The sequence below is a fragment of the Oncorhynchus mykiss genome, chromosome 4 (genome assembly GCF_057628025.1).
Source record: "Oncorhynchus mykiss isolate SJ-2025 chromosome 4, ASM5762802v1, whole genome shotgun sequence".
NCBI classification, from domain to species: domain Eukaryota; kingdom Metazoa; phylum Chordata; class Actinopteri; order Salmoniformes; family Salmonidae; genus Oncorhynchus; species Oncorhynchus mykiss.
Window position 1 is genome coordinate 24420155 of NC_143025.1, and position 19169 is coordinate 24439323.

The 19169-nt window shown below is 38.0% G+C and overlaps 1 protein-coding gene across 2 annotated transcripts in view; it reads right to left on the minus strand.

Annotated features, from left to right (window-relative positions):
• The window catches only part of LOC110522763 (cytosolic carboxypeptidase 6), a 472883-nt gene extending 453995 nt beyond the window's left edge, over positions 1–18888 (minus strand). The window contains exons 1-2 of one of the 2 annotated variants that reach the window (XM_036969475.2): positions 18532–18887; positions 17150–17272 (exon numbers count right to left, since the gene is read on the minus strand). In XM_036969475.2, the coding sequence (XP_036825370.1) occupies positions 17150–17272; positions 18532–18574 (166 nt within the window). In that variant the 5' untranslated portion in view covers positions 18575–18887. Of the gene's footprint in view, positions 1–17149; positions 17273–18531 lie in introns of both variants that reach the window. The other variant, XM_090231547.1, reaches the window with a different exon arrangement.
• Between the last annotated feature and the right edge of the window lie 281 nt (positions 18889–19169).

A 19169-nucleotide genomic window follows, 5' to 3' on the forward strand; every position in this document is an offset into this window, starting at 1 on the left:
TGAATATTGTAGAGGCAGACATTGAATTATAGCCTAGCCTTTGAGAATATGATTGTCTAATAGCTTCACTTCTCTCCTAATCTGTCGGATCCCTGCCTGCACATTATGTGCAGTGTTTGGCAGAGGGAAGACAGAAACAATCTAAAGTCATTACCCTGGTAGGAAGCTCTGTCAAATCTCTACCTACCCTGAAGCAACTGGTCATCAAACAAATGAAAACCACTGAAAGCAGTTGTACTTGGCTAAAGATTCTATGCATCTTCAACTTGATTATTTCAAAAGGGGATACAAACTTACATTCAATATGAGATCTTGTTAAACCTCCCTAGCAAGAGCTCCTGGAAAATATGTGGTGTGCATTTTAATGTTGTTTACTCTGAAAAGTGCAAGACAGCTGTCAGTATCAAAATCTCATGTATTCTATCAAAATTCCTCTCCAGTCTATATTTTGCACTTCGCATTGCAAACATATTCTGTGCATGAATTTGTGAAATCAAACAAAACCTGACACATGAATGAAGCTCATCTCAGGAAGGAATTATAAATAAATCAGAAAAATAACCGAGGCAGCTTAAAAAACATGAACTGGTAAAATGTTACAAATCCTTGCCATTTTCACAAACTGCATCCTCTTGCCTCAGATGAAGAATGACATGTCTGCCTTGAAACTGTTTTTATGATATCAGGATTGGTTGGAAATTAATTACATCATTGGATATAAGTCAGGAGGAGACTTATATCCATAACACCTTTTCTTCCTATCGCTAAAGCTCCACCATGTAGTGGGCAAAGTTGCCAGCAATAGGAATATTTTGTTTCAACATTTATCCTACAAATCTTACAAAACTTTTGTGTGATGACTAGCATTTTGTGACATTTTGAGAACAAGAGATGCCAGCTCAATATGTCTATGTATCTCAGCAATCAACAATTAACTTTCAAAGTATTGAAGATGTTTGTACTACTTCTGCTAGGAGAAGTGCCTGAAACCACAGCAAACTGGGCCATGTGTTCCCTCTCTGATTAGATGAAACCAAGTGCAGCAGGCGAGGAATGTCAGACAGGATTATCGCCTGTTTCATTTGCTCTGCTTTTGCACAACCCTGATATCACCTCCCCTGCCTCGCTCAGTGTCATGGCAAAGACACATATGATAACTGAGACTACTGTAGTTTGCAAATATCATGACACTAGATGACTCTTGAAGGAAAGTTTGCTCTGCTCAAACAAGCAACGAGAAAATAGAGCAAGTAAAGAATACAAAACTGATACATTGAATTCTATATTAAAGTTCACTTAATTTAATATAATATAACAGGCTTTTCAAATTCAATATTGGTGCATAATAACTACTTAAAATATCAAAGGGATGCAGAATGCACCCATTTTGTGGAATGACCCACCTGTGCAAAATTAAGTGTCTCCTACAGTTGAGAGTTAAGCAAAGGGATTGGCAAGGATTTTTCTCACGCTGTGACCCTTGGTTAAGTGCAATGGGCTGCCCATATCTCAAGAGCTACAAAGCTATATGCCTCTTTAAGCGTGGCACCTTACTCTTGGGATGTTTCCTTCATGGTCGTGCCTATATAACGACACCACACTCACTAGGTATCAAATGGGACATATAAGGAAATACAATTGACAAAAGAGTCCACGGGAAAGAGAAAGAGAAAGCAGGCAATGGACATAGAAAAATAAAATAATAATACAAAATGAACTATTACAGTTACAGTTACATATGGGTGATAAATATAATAAATCAAAAGGAATAGTCCAGCCGACGCTCACTTGACAGGCCAAAACGTTTCTCCATATTCTCCTCCTGACTTAAAAGAAGAAAAAACACAAAAAGGAAAAAGTGAAAAACCCATTTAGTGTGTTGGGAAGTGAAGCCGCTCCAGTCCCAAGGACAAGTAAGGGAGACGGAGAAGCCAGAGATGCTCTCAATACATCAGAGTCATATGTATTACTGCATGGCAAAATCTTCTGCTTGAAAACCCATCACTTAGTTGAAGTCACAGAAGCTTATATAAAAGTTAAAACATGGATCCTAAGTATAGCCAATGTGGAATGGCTTGCATGTGACTGTGAAAAGAGATTACTTCCAAAATTACACACATTATCCAACGATAAATATCAGAAGTACAGTTGAAGTCAGAAGTTTACATACACCTTAGCCAAGTAGATTTAAATTCAGTTTTTCAGGGGCCTCCCGGGTGGCGCAGTGGTTACAGGCTCTGTCGTAACCGGCCGCGACCGGGAGGTCCGTGGGGCGACGCACAATTGGCCTAGCGTCGTCCGGGTTAGGGAGGGCTTGGTCGGTAGGGATGTCCTTGTCTCATCGCGCACCAGCGACTCCTGTGGCGGGCCGGGCGCAGTAACCAAGGTTGCCAGGTGCACGGTGTAGCCTCCGACACATTGGTGCGGCTGGCTTCCGGGTTGGAGGCGCGCTGTGTTAAGAAGCAGTGCGGCTGGTTGGGTTGTGTATCGGAGGACGCATGACATTCTCCCGAGCCCGTACGGGAGTTGTAGCGATGAGACAAGATAGTAGCTTGGATTGGATACCACGAAATTGTGGAGAAAAAGGGGTAAAAAAATAAATAAATAAAAATAAAATAAATTGTGTTTTTCACAATTCCTGAAATTTAATAAACCACTTTATTTTAAGGATGTGAAATGTCAGAATAATAGTAGAGAGAATTATTTACTTCAGCTTTTATTTCTTTTAGCACATTCCCAGTGGGTCAGAAGTTTACATACACTCAATTAGTATTTGGTAGCATTGCCTTTAAATAGTTTAACTTGGGTCAAACGTTTTGGGTAGCCTTCCACAAGCTTCCCACAATAAGTTGGGGGAATTTTGGCCCAATCCTCCTGACAGAGCTGGTGTAACTGAGTCAGGTTTGTAGGCCTCCTTGCTCGCAAAAGCTTTTTCAGTTCTGCCCACAAATGTTCTATAGGATTGACGTCAGGGCTTTCTGATGGCCACTCCAATACCTTGACTTTGTTGTCCTTAAGCCATTTTGCCACAACTTTGGAAGTATGCTTGGGGTCATTGTCCATTTGGAAGACCCATTTGCGACCAAGCTTTAACTTCCTGACTGATGTCTTGAGATGTTGCTTCAATATATCCGTATAATTTTCCTCCTCATGATGCCATCTATTTTGTTAAGTGCACCAGTCCTTCCTGCAGCAAAGCACCCCCACAACATGATGCTGCCACCACCGTGATTCACGGTAGGGATGGTGTTCTTCAGCTTGCAAGCATCCCCTTTTTCCTCCAAATATAACGATGGCCATTATGGCCAAACAGTTCTATTTTTGTTTCATCAGACCAGAGGACATTTCTCTAAAAAGTACAATCTTTGTCCCCATGTGCAGTTGCAAACCGTAGTCCGGCTGTTTTATGGCGGATTTGTAGCAGTGGCTTCTTCCTTGCTGAGCGGCCTTTCAGGTTATGTCGATATACGACTCGTTTTACTGTGGATATAGATACTTTTGTACCTGTTTCCTCCAGCATCTTCACAAGGTCCTTTGCTGTTGTTCTGGGATTGATTTGCACTTTTCGCACCAAAGTACATTCATCTCTAGGAGACAAAACGCATCTCCTCCACGGCTGCATGGTCCCATGGTGTTTATACTTGCATACTATTGTTTGTACAGATGAACGTGGTACCTTCAGCCGTTTGGAAATTGCTCCTAAGGATGAACCAGACTTGTGGAGGTCTACAATTTTTTTTCTGAGGTCTTGGCTTATTTCTTTTGATTTTCCCATGATGTAAAGAGGGAAAAGAAGAAGAGGCACTGAGTTTGAAGGTCGGCCTTGAAATACATCCACATGTACACCTCCAATTGACTCAAATGATGTAAATCAGAAGCTTCTAAAACCATTACATCATTTTCTGGAATTTTCCAAGCTGTTTAAAAGCACAGTCAACTTAGTGTATGTAAACTTCTGACCCACTGGAATTGTGAAACAGGGAATTATAAGTGAAATACAGTGCCTTGCAAAAGTATTCGGCCCCCTTGAATTTTGCGACCTTTTGCCACATTTCAGGCTTCAAACATAAAGATATAAAACTGTATTTTTTTGTGAAGAATCAACAACAAGTGGGACACAATCATGAAGTGGAACGACATTTATTGGATATTTCAAACTTTTTTAACAAATCAAAAACTGAAAAATTGGGCGTGCAAAATTATTCAGCCCCTTTACTTTCAGTACAGCAAACTGTCCAGAAGTTCAGTGAGGATCTCTGAATGATCCAATGTTGACCTAAATGACTAATGATGATAAATACAATCCACCTGTGTGTAATCAAGTCTCCGTATAAATGCACCTGCACTGTGATAGTCTCAGAGGTCTGTTAAAAGTGCAGAGAGCATCATGAAGAACAAGGAACACACCAGGCAGGTCCGAGATACTGTTGTGAAGAAGTTTAAAGCCGGATTTGGATACAAAAAGATTTACCAAGCTTTAAACATCCCAAGGAGCACTGTGCAAGCGATAATATTGAAATGGAAGGAGTATCAGACCACTGCAAATCTACCAAGACCTGGCCGTCCCTCTAAACTTTCAGCTCATACAAGGAGAAGACTGATCAGAGATGCAGCCAAGAGGCCCATGATCACTCTGGATGAACTGCAGAGATCTACAGCTGAGGTGGGAGACTCTGTCCATAGGACAACAATCAGTCGTATATTGCACAAATCTGGCCTTTATGGAAGAGTGGCAAGAAGAAAGCCATTTCTTAAAGATATCCATAAAAAGTGTTGTTTAAAGTTTGCCACAAGCCACCTGGGAGACACACCAAACATGTGGAAGAAGGTGCTCTGGTCAGATGAAACCAAAATTGAACTTTTTGGCAACAATGCAAAACGTTATGTTTGGCGTAAAAGCAACACAGCTCATCACCCTGAACACACCATACCCACCGTCAAACATGGTAGTGGCAGCATCATGGTTTGGGCCTGCTTTTCTTCAGCAGGGACAGGGAAGATGGTTAAAATGTATGGGAAGATGGATGGAGCCAAATACAGGACCATTCTAGAAGAAAACCTGATGGAGTCTGCAAAAGACCTGAGACTGGGACGGAGATTTGTCTTCCAACAAGACAATGATCCAAAACATAAAGCAAAATCTACAATGGAATGGTTCAAAAATAAACATATCCAGGTGTTAGAATGGCCAAGTCAAAGTCCAGACCTGAATCCAATCGAGAATCTGTGGAAAGAACTGAAAACTGCTGTTCACAAATGCTCTCCATCCAACCTCACTGAGCTCGAGCTGTTTTGCAAGGAGGAATGGGAAAAAATGTCAGTCTCTCGATGTGCAAAACTGATAGAGACATACCCCAAGCGACTTACAGCTGTAATCGCAGCAAAAGGTGGCGCTACAAAGTATTAACTTAAGGGGGCTGAATAATTTTGCACGCCCAATTTTTCAGTTTTTGATTTGTTAAAAAAGTTTGAAATATCCAATAAATGTCGTTCCACTTCATGATTGTGTCCCACTTGTTGTTGATTCTTCACAAAAAAATACAGTTTTATATCTTTATGTTTGAAGCCTGAAATGTGGCAAAAGGTCGCAAAGTTCAAGGGGGCCGAATACTTTCGCAAGGCACTGTAATCTGTCTGTAAACAATTGTTGGACAAATGAGGTGTCATACACAAAGTCCTAACCGGCTTGCCGAAACTATAGTTTGTTAACAAGAAATGTGTGGAGTGGTTGAAAAACGAGTCTTATTGACTCCAACCTAAGTCTATGTAAACTTACTACTTCAACTGTATATCCAATATTAAATTATATTTATGTACCAATCTAATCACAAATCAAGTGATTGTGAGTCCTACATATATTTTTTAGACTTTTCAATTATTTATATACACAGTGCCTTCAGAAAGTATTCACACAACTTGACTTTTTCCAAATGTTGTTGTGTAACAGTATGAATTTAAAATGGACAACATTAAGATTGTGTCACTGATCTACACACAATATGTTTTTTATATATATTAAAAATGAAAAGTGCACACCCTAATCTGTTTCACCTGTCTTTGTGCTTGTCTCCACCCCATGTGTCGCCCATCTCCCCCATTATCCCCAATGTACTTATACCTGTGTTCTCTGTGTTTGTTGCCAGTTCGATTTGTTCCATCAAGCCTACCAGGGTTTTCCCCATGCTTCTGTCTGTCTCTAGTTCCTGTTTTCTAGCTTTCCCGGTTTTTGACCATTCTGCCTGCCTTGACCCTGAGCCTGCCTGTCGTTCTCTACCTTTCGGCTCTGGACTACTGACCTCTGCCTGCCCTTGACCTGCCGTTTGCCTCCAACCTGATTTTGTAATGAACTTGTGTTACTTCGAAACTGTCTGCATCTTACCCTGAGCCTTGACAAAAATGGCACGGCACAAGATGTCTTGAGTCAATAATTATTCAACTCTTTTGTTATGGCAAGGACAAATAAGTTCAGGAGTAAAAATGTGCTTAAAAAGTCACATAAATGACATGGATTCACCACTCTGTGTGCAATAATAGTGTTAACCATGATTGCTAAATGACTACCCCATTGCTGTACCCCACAGTCGAGTAGTGAATTTCAAGCACAGATTCAACCACAAAGATCATGGAGGTTTTCCAATGGTTCGCATAGAAGGGCACCTATTGGTAGATGGGTAAAAAAAAGCAGACATTGAATGTCCCTTTGAGCATGGTGCAGTTATTAATTACACTTTGGATGGTGTATCAATGCACCCAGGCGCAATTCCAACCTCAATTGCCGGAGAGGAAGGAAACCGCTCAGGGATTTCAACATGAGACCAATGGTGATTTTAAAACAGTTACAGAGTTTAATGGCTGTGCAGTAGATAACTGAATATGGATCAACAACATTGTAGTTACTCCACAATACTAACATAAATGACAGAGTGAAAAGAATGATACCTGTACAGAATATATATATTCCAAATTATGTACCCTGTTTGCAATAAGGCACTAAAGTAATACTGCAAAAAATGTGGAAAAGAAATGTACTTTTTGTCATGAATACAAAGCATTATGTTTGGGGCAAATCCAACACAACACATCACTGAGTACCACTCTTCATATTTTCAAGCATGGTGGTGGCTGCATCGTGTTATGGGTATGCTTGTCATGAGCAAGGACTAGGGCGTGTTTTAGGATGAAAAGAAACAGAATAGAGCTAAACACAGGCAAAATCTTAGAGAAAAACCTGGTTCAGCTTTCCAACAGACATTTACCTAAAACACAAGGCCAAATATACACAGGAGTTGTTTACCAAGACAACATTGAATGAACCTAAGTGCCGTAGATACAGTTTTGACTTAAATCGACTTGAAAATGGCTGTCTGGCAAGAGCTTTACAGAGCTTGAATAATTTTTAAGAGTACAATCCAGGTGTGCAAAGATCCTAAAGACTTTCCCAGAAAGACTCACACCTGTAATCTCTGCCAAAGGTTTTTCCAACATGTATTGACTCCGGGGGTTGAATACTTATCGAATCAAAATATATTAGTGTTTTATTTTCCATACATTTTTTGGAAATGCTAGAATTTGTCGTCCAATTTTGTGTAGATTGTTGACAAAAAAAAGACAATTCAATCCATTTTAATTCCACTTTGTAACAACAAAATGTGGAAAAAGTCAAGGGTTTTGAATACTTTCTGAAGGCTCTGTATACCCACTAATTCTTGTAGAATACAATTCACCGATGCCTCATGGGCTTAGTTCAACTGTCATACCCCATCAGCGATGAGACAAGATAGTAGCTACTAAAAAAATTGGATACCATGAAATTGGGGAGAAAACGGGGTAATATTCACACACACAAAAAAAAAAACATAGTTAAAACTAAAACTATAACTTTGATAGCATGGAAGGTCAGTACTTGAATCCTTTGCTCTGTCCATGAATTTGAGAGTGATTACTTTTCACCAGCCCCATCCCTTAGCTGTTTAAAAACTAAAGATTTCCCTTTTATGTTCGGTCTTTCCATTTCAGCAGAAAAACACACATTTTGCCAACTGCCTTCCCCTATGTTATATTTGAATCACCTTTTAGTCTTGGAATAAAACCAACAACATTAGAAGTGGCACTGTAGCTCAGCCCTCTCCAAGCCACTTGTGCTATGCAACTGTCCTGATTATTGAAACGTTTCTCTGTTCTTTAATCAATGAAGACCCTACTCTTGATTCATGGGTACTCTGGAGTATATAAATATCTCCTGACAAGATTGACTGCATTTTCCCCCAGCATTCGTTTGGTTCCTGTTTAGTTTCTTCCCCTCAAAATGTTGCTTTGGCTCTGACTGTAATCACTCGTCCTGTAGATGGGCCCTGCAATTGCAACATGCACACTTCTGAGAGAAGATAAGGCAAGACAGATTCTGTACACGGCTCAGAAAAAAAGCACTGAACAGTGAAGGAATTTTCCATAGTATTTATCTTCATTAGTAATCTCTCTGCAGAATCCCATAAGCCCATTTTATACAGTTTTATTTTGTTCGTCGATTGAGAAAATATTTTTTCATCTATTATCATTACTGTGCAAGATTTAAAATCCAAGGAGCAAATCCATTAAATGTTTAAGAGGTTCCATACATTCTATAATGTCATTGGCAGATACACAATTACACAATATTTGCCCTTGGAAATAATTTCATCATCAAGAATAAACATAAGTATACAGTGCCTTCAGAATATATTCACACCCCCTGACGTTTTCAACATGTTGTTGTGTTACAACGTGAATTTAAATAGATTAAATGTAAATTTTGTGTAACTGGCTTACACACAATAGCCCATAATGTCAAAGTGGAATTATGTTATTAGAAATGTTTACAAATTCATAAGAATGTAAAGCTGAAATGTCTTGATTCAATAAGTATTTAACCCCTTTGTTGTGGCAGCCTAAATAAGTTCAGCAGTAAATATTTGCTTAACAAGTCACATAATAATTTGCATGGACTCACTCTGTGTGCAATAATAGTGTTTGACATGATTTCTGAATGACTATCTCATCTCTATACCCTACACATACAATTATCTGTAAGGTCCCCCAGTCGAGCAGTGAATTTCAAACATTAGATTCAACCACAAAGACCAGAGAGGTTTCCAATGCCTCGCAAAGAAGGTCACCTATTGATAGATGGGTAAAAAAAAAAAAAATAATAATAATAATAATTAAATATCCCTTTGAGCATGGTGCAGTTATTAATTACACTTTGGATGGTGTATCAAATCACCCAGACACTACAAAGATGCAGGCGTCCTTCCTAATTCATTTGCCGCGCAGGGATTTAACCATGAGCCCAATGGTGACTTTAAAACAGTTACAGAGTGTAATGGCTGTGATAGAAGGATGGATCAACAACACTGCAGTTACTTCACAATACTAACCTGCAACAAGGCAATTAAGTAATACTGTGGCAAAGCAATTAACGTTTTGTCCCGAATACAAAGTGTTTGGGGTAAATCCAATAAAACACATTACTGAGTACCACTCCAAATTTTCACACATATTGGTGTCTGCATCATGTTATGGGTATGCTTGTAATCTTTAAGGACTGGGGAGTTTTTCAGGATAAAAAGAAACGGAATGGGGCTATGCACAGGCAACATCCTAGAGGAAAACCTGGTTCAGTCTTCTTTCTACCAGACACTGGGAGATGAACTCAACTTTCAGCAGGACATTCAAAGGCCAAATCTACACTGGAGTTGCTTACCAAGAAGACAGTGAATGTTCCTGAGTGGCCGAGTTACAGTTCAATCTTAAATCTACTTGAAGATCCATGGCAAGACCTGGAAATGATTGTCTAGCAATGATCAACAACACATTTGACAGAGCTTGAAGAATGTTGCACAATCCAGGGGTGGAAAGCTCTTAGAGACTTACCCAGAAAGACATACATCTGTAATTGCTGCCAAAGGTGCTTCTATAAAATATTGACTCAGGGGTGTGAATACTTAGGTAAATTAGATATTTCTGTATTTTATTTTCAATAAATTTGCAAACATTTCTAAAAACATGTTTTCACTTTGTCATTATGGGGTATTGTGTGCAGACGGGTGAAAAAAATAAATAGATTTAATACATTTTAAATTCAGGCTGGCACACTACAAAATTTGGAATAAGTCAAGGAGTATGAATACTTTCTGAAGGCATTGTATACTGTATGCCCTTATTTGGAGCGAAGGAGCTTGCGCAAAAGTTGAAAGATTTATCACAGGTAGCCTAAAGTTAGTTCTGAAAAGTGGAAATCCGAAACGATGGCAGCAAGAGCAAGCTGGTGTTCGGGTCCCTGGCTGCACTTTATATAATAAATCTAGGGAAGAAGGCACAACATTTTACTGTTGAAAGACGCAGAATATGGCTAGTAGCGATAAATAACAGGAAATACGATGTAAACCCTCCTACAGCCAAACTTGTCGTCGTCAATGAAGTGTGTAGTAAGCACTTCATTGACGACGACTGTGAAAGAGACATACAATCGGAAATGATGGGAACACATCACAAAAGAAAACTCAAAAACACAGCTGTATGTTCTGTATTCCCATGGTCTGGATCTTGTGCCGTGCCAAAACACAGAGGTACTTTTGAGATGAGATAGCATCAAAGCAGAGGTATGTACTCTAATCACTACAGTTCGAATTGATCTTATTGTGTTGTAGCCTAGGCGCTCTACCAGTTAGCATATGTTGAGGAGAAAGACAGTAATTGTGTCACCTTACATTGTATTATACAGCAATTGTGTCATATTACATTGCAGAATAGGTAGAATAAAAATTAAAGGTGTTGTTGTCTACTCGCTTTTTTCATAATCATAATCTCCTATGTCGGACGTGTTGGCTAGCCATGATTTATTTGCATGACAACATTTCATGCTTTTAACAACTGTATAGCCTTGCATGAAATACATGACCCCAGGAACCACCTCGGTTAGGCCTATTTGGTTGCCTGTAGTCTGCTCTATTGTGTATTTGTAGCACCCACCTCCCTGTAGGTTGTTGTTTACTTTGTATAACTAATCTGTAATGCTAGGCTACCTTGTTTGATTCCCACCCAAAAAAATGTGCATCTATGATTGTGAATAAGAGCCTTACGTGCAGTTTTTACGTAAAGCGATTCCCCCACGAGAGTGCACATGCACAGCTGTTACCTTTTTCCTCTGTTGTTGCAATCGGACACATAAAATAATAATATAAAATAATCACAATAGTTTTATGGTGGAAAAGTACACATTTCCTGACTCAAAACCGGTAGTACTTTTGATTTTTTTTAAATAGCTAATTCGACTGTACGCTTTCAATAATACAAAGAATTAGTCCACAATTTGCAGATTTCTCAATCGCTCTTTGACTGACAACAGAGCAGAGCTAGTAGTGCAAAAGACATGTCACGTGACACAATTTTGCAGCTTTCCAGTTCTAGACGGCAGGGAGAGAGGGGGAGAAGGCAAACTCCACCTAACTAGTTTCAATGTATGGAATCCATTTGGAAAATTTTTCATTTTAGGTCAACTTCTACTTTAATAAAAAATGAGCAGGGTCAGCTATACTCCCCTACAAAGGCAAAACGCAGTAAGTACACATTTGGACAACAATTTTATCTGATTCATGTGATACTTAGTTTCCTGACACAGGAACAAGCTAGTCGATCAGAATTTATCATGGAGTATCAGAAATTGCTGTCTGTCTAGACAGAAAAATACTTTGAAGTCAGATTTATCAGAAAACGTTGATACTGCGTTTTGCCTTTGCAGGGCAGTATAGCATGAGAACCCCTTCTTCATCTCCTGACTACATGTAGTGAAACAAGACCACTCAAAGTTGTAACATTGTTATAGATTCAAACAAGTAGTATAACACTTGAATAAAGAAGGAAAATATGCCATTTGTGCTGAAAGATCTGATCTAATTTTTCACATTTTACAAATGTTGGTACAGAACTTATTTTTAGAGACAAGAATATGTCTGTTTTGAGTATGTTTTCAACTCCGTCAGTGGCTTGTCAACTCTGTCGCTAGTTGCTAAACCCCCTTAAGATTTTTTGTGGGGTAAATATTCAGAAAAAATATGTTGATCATTGTTCTGCAATATATGCTTAAACTATTAAAGTATTTGCTGTGCTAGACATAAAGGATCATGTTTCCTTTATAAATCTTGTTTTATGTTCTGAATCTAGAAAAACATGCCAAAATGCTGACGAAATTAGCCCTGGAGCATAATACAGTGGCATAAAATTAAACAAAAATATGTTTGTAGATTTACATTACATATTTGAATAATGTAATGTTAGAATGAAACAATCAGGGCTTTAAACACTTGTTGGACAATACATATAAAAAGCAATCCAGTTAAGTGCATTATATGGAGGAAAAAAATGTATTAAGAGGTTGTTCTTTTACATGGCTGATTCTTTGGTCTATATAAATACATATTTCAACTCTTGTTATTCTTAAGAAAATATTTGTGAACAAAAAGTTGGGATTGTCCCGAGTTATATCATGCTACTTACTCCTCGTAGACTACTTCAACAGATTTAGTAGGCCTTTCAGAGGTATCGGTATCATAAAGAACAGAACTTCCATTTAAAAAACTATTTGTACACAATCATTTGGTCTTATTTTGTCATTCTTTGATGTAATTTAGCAGTCAGCAGTACACAATAATAAACATTTAATCTGTTACCCTATAGTCATGTAAAACTTGCATGAATTAGATTCACTTTCCAAGTTTGGATAAAACATTTCCATCACAAATGGTTAGAAACACAAAATGTCAAATTTTAATAAACATTCCGGTACAGAACTTTACATCTTTTGGAAGGAAACCCCTGTCGCCCCTTCCTACATTCAGTGTTATCTCAGCAGGAAAAACAACACTAGCAAATAAGGTTGCCCATCTGCACAGGATTTGGCCAGAGCCCAAATGTGATGGGGTGCATCAGCCTGATATTCCATAAAAATGGTGAACGAGAACGCAGACGCATGCAGGTAAGACGGTTGATGAAGTGTGAAGGGAAATGGCTTCCTACAGCAGAGGATACAGTGGTGGACTCACTTATCTGCATAGCAAATACAAAAACACTCACTAGCACATCCAGGTCTATGAACAGAGCATCTGTTTAGACCTGATAAATCACGTTTTCTTCCAGACCGGTGACAGACTTTCACCCTATACTCTGGCATACCATCATAATGTCCCTGCCTCTGTCTTTCTCTTAACCTGACTTATTACTAATGACCTCAACTAACATGACTGTACCATTGGAAATAATAGTTCATAAAAAACAGCTGTTACTTACAATAGGTCTACAACAAACCAGTGCACTAAACAAGAGGAAATAACTGTTTACCAAAAATCTGTTTACCAAAATACAAAGTTTGCTGAACGACAAAGATGTTGGAATTAGTTGATATAGAGGAAAGGTTTTCAAAAACATATAGGCTACAGTATGTTTTAGCTAAATCTTGAATGTGCACAGATGGATGTTGTTTTCTAGAAAATGATTTACTGAATAGAATATTTATTTTTAATTTGACTGTTAGATTATTTCTGCTTCTTTGTAACACTAATGGAAATGCAAGCACATATGATTGCTGATTGGTGACTAATATTCCCAATGTAAAGAATTCTGTTTCAAGCACTAATCACACTTTCACATTAAAGCAATGCCATAATTCTGTCTGACATTGATAGAAAAGAACTGTCAAAGAGACATAAACATTTCATTTCTCCATGTAAACATTGTATAACTAATGATAAAGGTCGACGTAATTATAGATGCAAATATGTTCCTTTCTCTAAATAAAAACCCATTGATTAATAAACATCCGTAACAAAAATGAAATTGAGGAGCTAAAGAGATAATTAGAACTATTAAAACTCAATTAGCATAAAGGAGTCTCTGGAATGTGCATATTGTTTCTGATACCTCTATATCTACAGGACCATCAATATGGTTTTAATGACTCCTTGAGGAAATAGTCATTATGTTTCTGTACTATCAAAGTCCGCATAATGGAGGTAATTTTCTTGTATTATCTTAAAAAGCAAATGGAGGACTGCTGAAGCATTTTAGTGTGACTCAGACCTGTGGGCTGCAATGCCTATGAAAAGATATACCACTGACCTAATCTGCATATGGTTGACAAGAAACTGAATCTCTCATCTAAATGTAAATTAGGTGTTTTATACCTTTAGTAAACAGCTTACATTGCCATAGTCTGTTTTAATAAACCAATTAGAATTTATTACCAGGGATACTAAAATCTAATAAAATCTCTAGTTTCTAAAATGTATGCAACATGCTGACAGCTGTCCTAAAAAAAAAGCAGCAATATTGGCAGCATGAAACTCGCTGAGTGATATCTCTGCATAAATTCAAAAAAATATGTGTGCTTGAATTCCCATGTTTCAGGCAATACATTATGTTTGAGGAGAGTAAAATTGACTTTTACTGGCATGAAAGTCCCTTACAATAAAGCTTGGAGGAGGACATATGCATGTGATCTATACAATAGCCTCTATGAGGGTACTCTAATTTTCTTCCTGTCAGTGTCGTATCATACAGGCCTGACATATGCATGAATTGGAAATGTGAGACATTCACAGATATCACTGTGACTGGATGGAATATGGATGGTAGTTATTTTACCATGTGATACTGTCTAGGTATGGATGTCCTCTGAGGCTGCATTTACACAGACAGCCTAATTCTGATCTTTTGCCCAATTATTGGCAAAAGATCTGATCTGATTGGTCAAAACACCAGTTATGGTCAAAATATCAGAATCTGACTGCCTGTATAAACACAGCCTATAGGGACAATTTAAGCACTACATTAACAATAGATCTTGATCTTGAATCCTCTTAGTAAGTATGACAAACACCAGACATGTTTGAAATAAGCTTACACCTTGGTAATATGAAAGGCATTCTTCTTCAACGTAAACACATTGACGTTGAATGTGTGTTGCTACTCAAGGTATGCAATGCCAAATGGATGTATTATGAACAGTCCTCCTTGTTTCTCAATTCCACCAACAAATCAAACCCCAATTATTTACAGAGTGAGGGCTAAGCCCTAAAAAAACGGATTGACAGATACACTGTAGACAACATACAGTATGACCACTGATGTGGCAAATTACTAATTCAGTCCTGTTGGCTTACAAGTGGTTAAAAACATTTAGCCTAGCTGTGTTGCTTCATTGAAATAGCAACAGGACATTAATATGACATTAGCGCAGTAACATCAATTCCTCTCCGTTTCCAACTTTGGTAATGCATTTACTGGAAATAGATTAATATCAATTCCATAAATCATTCAGGAGAATTTTCAGACCTAGAGACATCTGGGTAATGTCATATATGTTAGCTGATCTCCGTCTGGGAGCTTAACGTCCATTAATCAATGTCTGAGGGACTCTGAGCATGTCATCTGGGAAAATAGGGAAACGTACAAATAAAATAAAAAGTATCCTGATTATTTATTCATATCAACCTACTAAAACATATGTTTATCTACCCTCTATTCACTCCCCTTGACAGCCCACATGCATAGCTGTTTTTATCCTCATTCATAACTCTGGATCTAGCGTAACACTCCGTTTAAGACATATCCTTTAATCCTCATGGCTCCCGCGATCCTTAGAAGCTCTTTGTTTATCTCTTAACTGACAAACCTCTCACCTGTATGTGGTGCGATGGTGTGACGGACAATAATATATATTATATTGTAGTAATACCGCTATCGTGTGAATTTAATTTGATTGACTGTCCCATTTGGTTGTTTAAGCTTACCTTAAAAAGGTGTATCTTATAAACCTATAATTGCCTGTTTTTCTCAGTTTGACGTCTGGGAGAAAAACACAGAGAATCTTCTCAGAAGTTTCAAACTCTATCCAAATTACAAACAAAAAAATGTATCAACTTAAAAAGTCTATCCTCTGACAGCTGAACCAAACAGAATAGAAACACAAGTTAAACATCTCATCTTTGCACAGCCAAAAATTGGTTGCCTGTCAAGAATATGAAAACTGTGTATCATCTGTTGAAGACCCTGAACCTAATCTCCCAGCAGAGAATGATATTGTGAATGTTCCACAGGCCCACTGACTCACTGTCACTCCAGCCCAAAGCCGCTCTCTTTGCTGCCCACTTGACCTTGTCACAGGGGAAAGCACTTTATTTTCATTGCAGTGTCATTCATTTGGTTGAAAAGTGCTAAACAAAAGCCATTTACAAAGCATTCTGGAACATATTAACTTGTTTAATTACAGTCTTCAACCAGGAAGATGGACAAGCTAAAAGAGCAGTGACTCACAATGAGCCTTTGAATTTTTTTGTTACCCTTTTTTATATATGATTAACCATTAAAATCCAAAATCAAAGAGATGATTTAGGCCTAATTGATGTATAGAATATTCTGCTTGTATTAATAATTGAGAACATTAAGGCAATATTTAATATAATTTCATTGCTTTGATATGATGCAATTCAAATCACAGAAACATATCTAAGGAAAAAAATACTTTTGTAACTAAAGTATATGAGATCTGTAAAGGAGGATCAGACAGAGAGGATAGAACTAAAAAACTACCTTTTTGTGTTTGTGTGGGTCTTCTTGTATATTAGTAAACAAGAAAAAATTGTAGCTGAAAATGAAGTACAATACCCAGAAATATGGTATCTGGTAATGAACAACCTGTCAACCTGCCTTGTATGAGCAAGTATAGCCTACATTATATACATGATTTACTATATCCTAAATCCCACCATCTCTTTGCCATATACTGCCTTTTTTAAATTGAGGGACCGACAATAATGTCATCATGGATTTAGCCGGTGTTAACTTGTGGAACAGACACTGGCTGGAATGCATTTTTAACCAATTTAGCATTCAGGATTAGACTCACCCGTTGTATAATAGCTTGATAACACTGGATTGTTTTGTGACCCAAAGTAGATTTACATAGCCTATAACTAATTAAGCTAGGTAAAATACAATTCCAAATTAGCCTAATAAGCGTAAGCCTAGTCTGTGTATATATTTACTAATATTAAGTACAAATGTATCAAATGTCACTGTAGTAAATTCTGACATTAGACCTCATTCAGTTTGTACTTACCACTCTCGAAGCAAGCATCAAAGACAAGGTGGCTTTTCCGTGAAACTCCTGTGTATCCTGTTGGAGTAACCATCAGCTTGTTCACATTGCCCACTAAGGCTTCCTCTCTTCCAGCTTCACTGCCTAGGAAAACCACATATCACTTGTCAAACCACTTAATCTGAACTAAGCTCTATTAAACACCCCGCTATTCTTAAATTATCACATGGGCTAAATATTATATTAAGGCTTATATTAAATTGAATCAGAAATAGATATGACAAAGTTTCTTCATGCATCGAATGTGGCTAGCTGAGGTTTAAAAAGGGACCATTGGTCCATGCCTGCCTTATGCATAGTAAATAAGGCATACTGTTGGCAAAGCCTTAACTGAAGTATCCTTGCAGAAATATATCTACATGCATTAGAACAAAATAAAAACCTCAAAGCAACAAAAAGGTGTGATAAATTATTTATTTTGGTAACTTCACTCATTTCACTATTGTAAACAAATGGAATGTTACTAGCTTAAACCTCACAACAATAAACAGCTAGGCCTATAGTCAAGTCTTACAAGTGCTTGGCCCTGTTTGTTGACAGGTGCTAAAGCAGGAGGTTAAATAGCCTATGCCATTTGAAGTGAACATATTGTCCTTTAACTGCAGCTAATACATTAATAATAGATAATAATCTCACTTTATAAAATCAAGTCGCACTGCTAGTGTTGCATTTAATTACAGTACAGCCTAGGTAGCTAATACCATGCCATGGGTGTTACATATGATGTGGATTCGGATTTAACTCTATGAAGTCAAATATTGTAATTGTAGACTAATTAAAACCCGTACAATGATGTGTACCCACTACCATGCTATTACCATAGCTAGATACAGAGGGAATAGACATGGGTAGCCACTACTTCCTCCCACTGCCAGTTGCTGCAACAGACATCAAGTATTTGCAAACGCTGGTCCTGGACGTCGTTCGTTGAGTACAGCGGAACGACGCCCTGGACCAGAGCTAGCTAGCTAAAGTTAGCTGTTAGCTAAACTCATAGCAAAACAGCATAAACTGAATGACAAGTAGCTAACCCGTCCAGGCAGAATGTTCACGGCAAACAGTTCAATTTGCTGAACATTTTAATATCGATGACACTAGCTAGTATTATGTATCTCATGTAGCTAAACTAGGAACGTTAACGTTAGTTAGCTAGCTACAGTAACTAGAAGGTTAGCTAGCTGACAAGCTAGCTAGATGTTGATGTTCACAAACGATGATGCGTCGGTCTAGGTGAGTGATGCAGCAGTCCAGACTCATGCACTAACTAAATGTGCAGATACCTGCTATGCACTCTCATATAGGTACTGTGGAGGTATCTAGCTAGCGCTACTGTATTTACACACCGGTGTCGACGTCTCTCACGTTCTCCTCCATCTTCCTTTCCATTTTTGCACAACACACCAGCGCATGACGCTGGCTGAGTGTTGCCACGGCAACACAGCGTGTGGCTAAGGGAGGATGAGGTTTGGTTTGACATACAGTAAAAGGTCATTGCTAGAACTAATTCAGTTTTTGTCAAATTAACGTCCAAATTTGATATTTTTTTCATTTCAGCGAACCCTAACCCTTTTCCTAACCTTAACCTATTTCTCCTAACCTGCTACGCTAATTATCCTAACCTGCTACGAAAAGTCAAAACGGACTTTAATTTGACAAAAGCTGAATACCTTCTAGCCATGACCGAGACCTATTCCTCTCTTTGGATTGGTGGATATTTGAATTAGTGGATATTTCGTTATTTGAATAATATTTTGAATATTCGATGAGGGGTGTTGATGTCAACCATCTGTATTCAATGTAGAGTGAGATACTATGCTAGCCTCATGAATATGCATATTGAAGAGTTATTTTGACTGTCACTGAATAATTTAATGAATTAATACTGCAATGGAATTGTGTTCATTATTGCAATGAAATTGCCATTTCACCCCATTTTGAAACTGAGAGTTTATGACATAGCCTCTCTAGTAATTTAATAGGA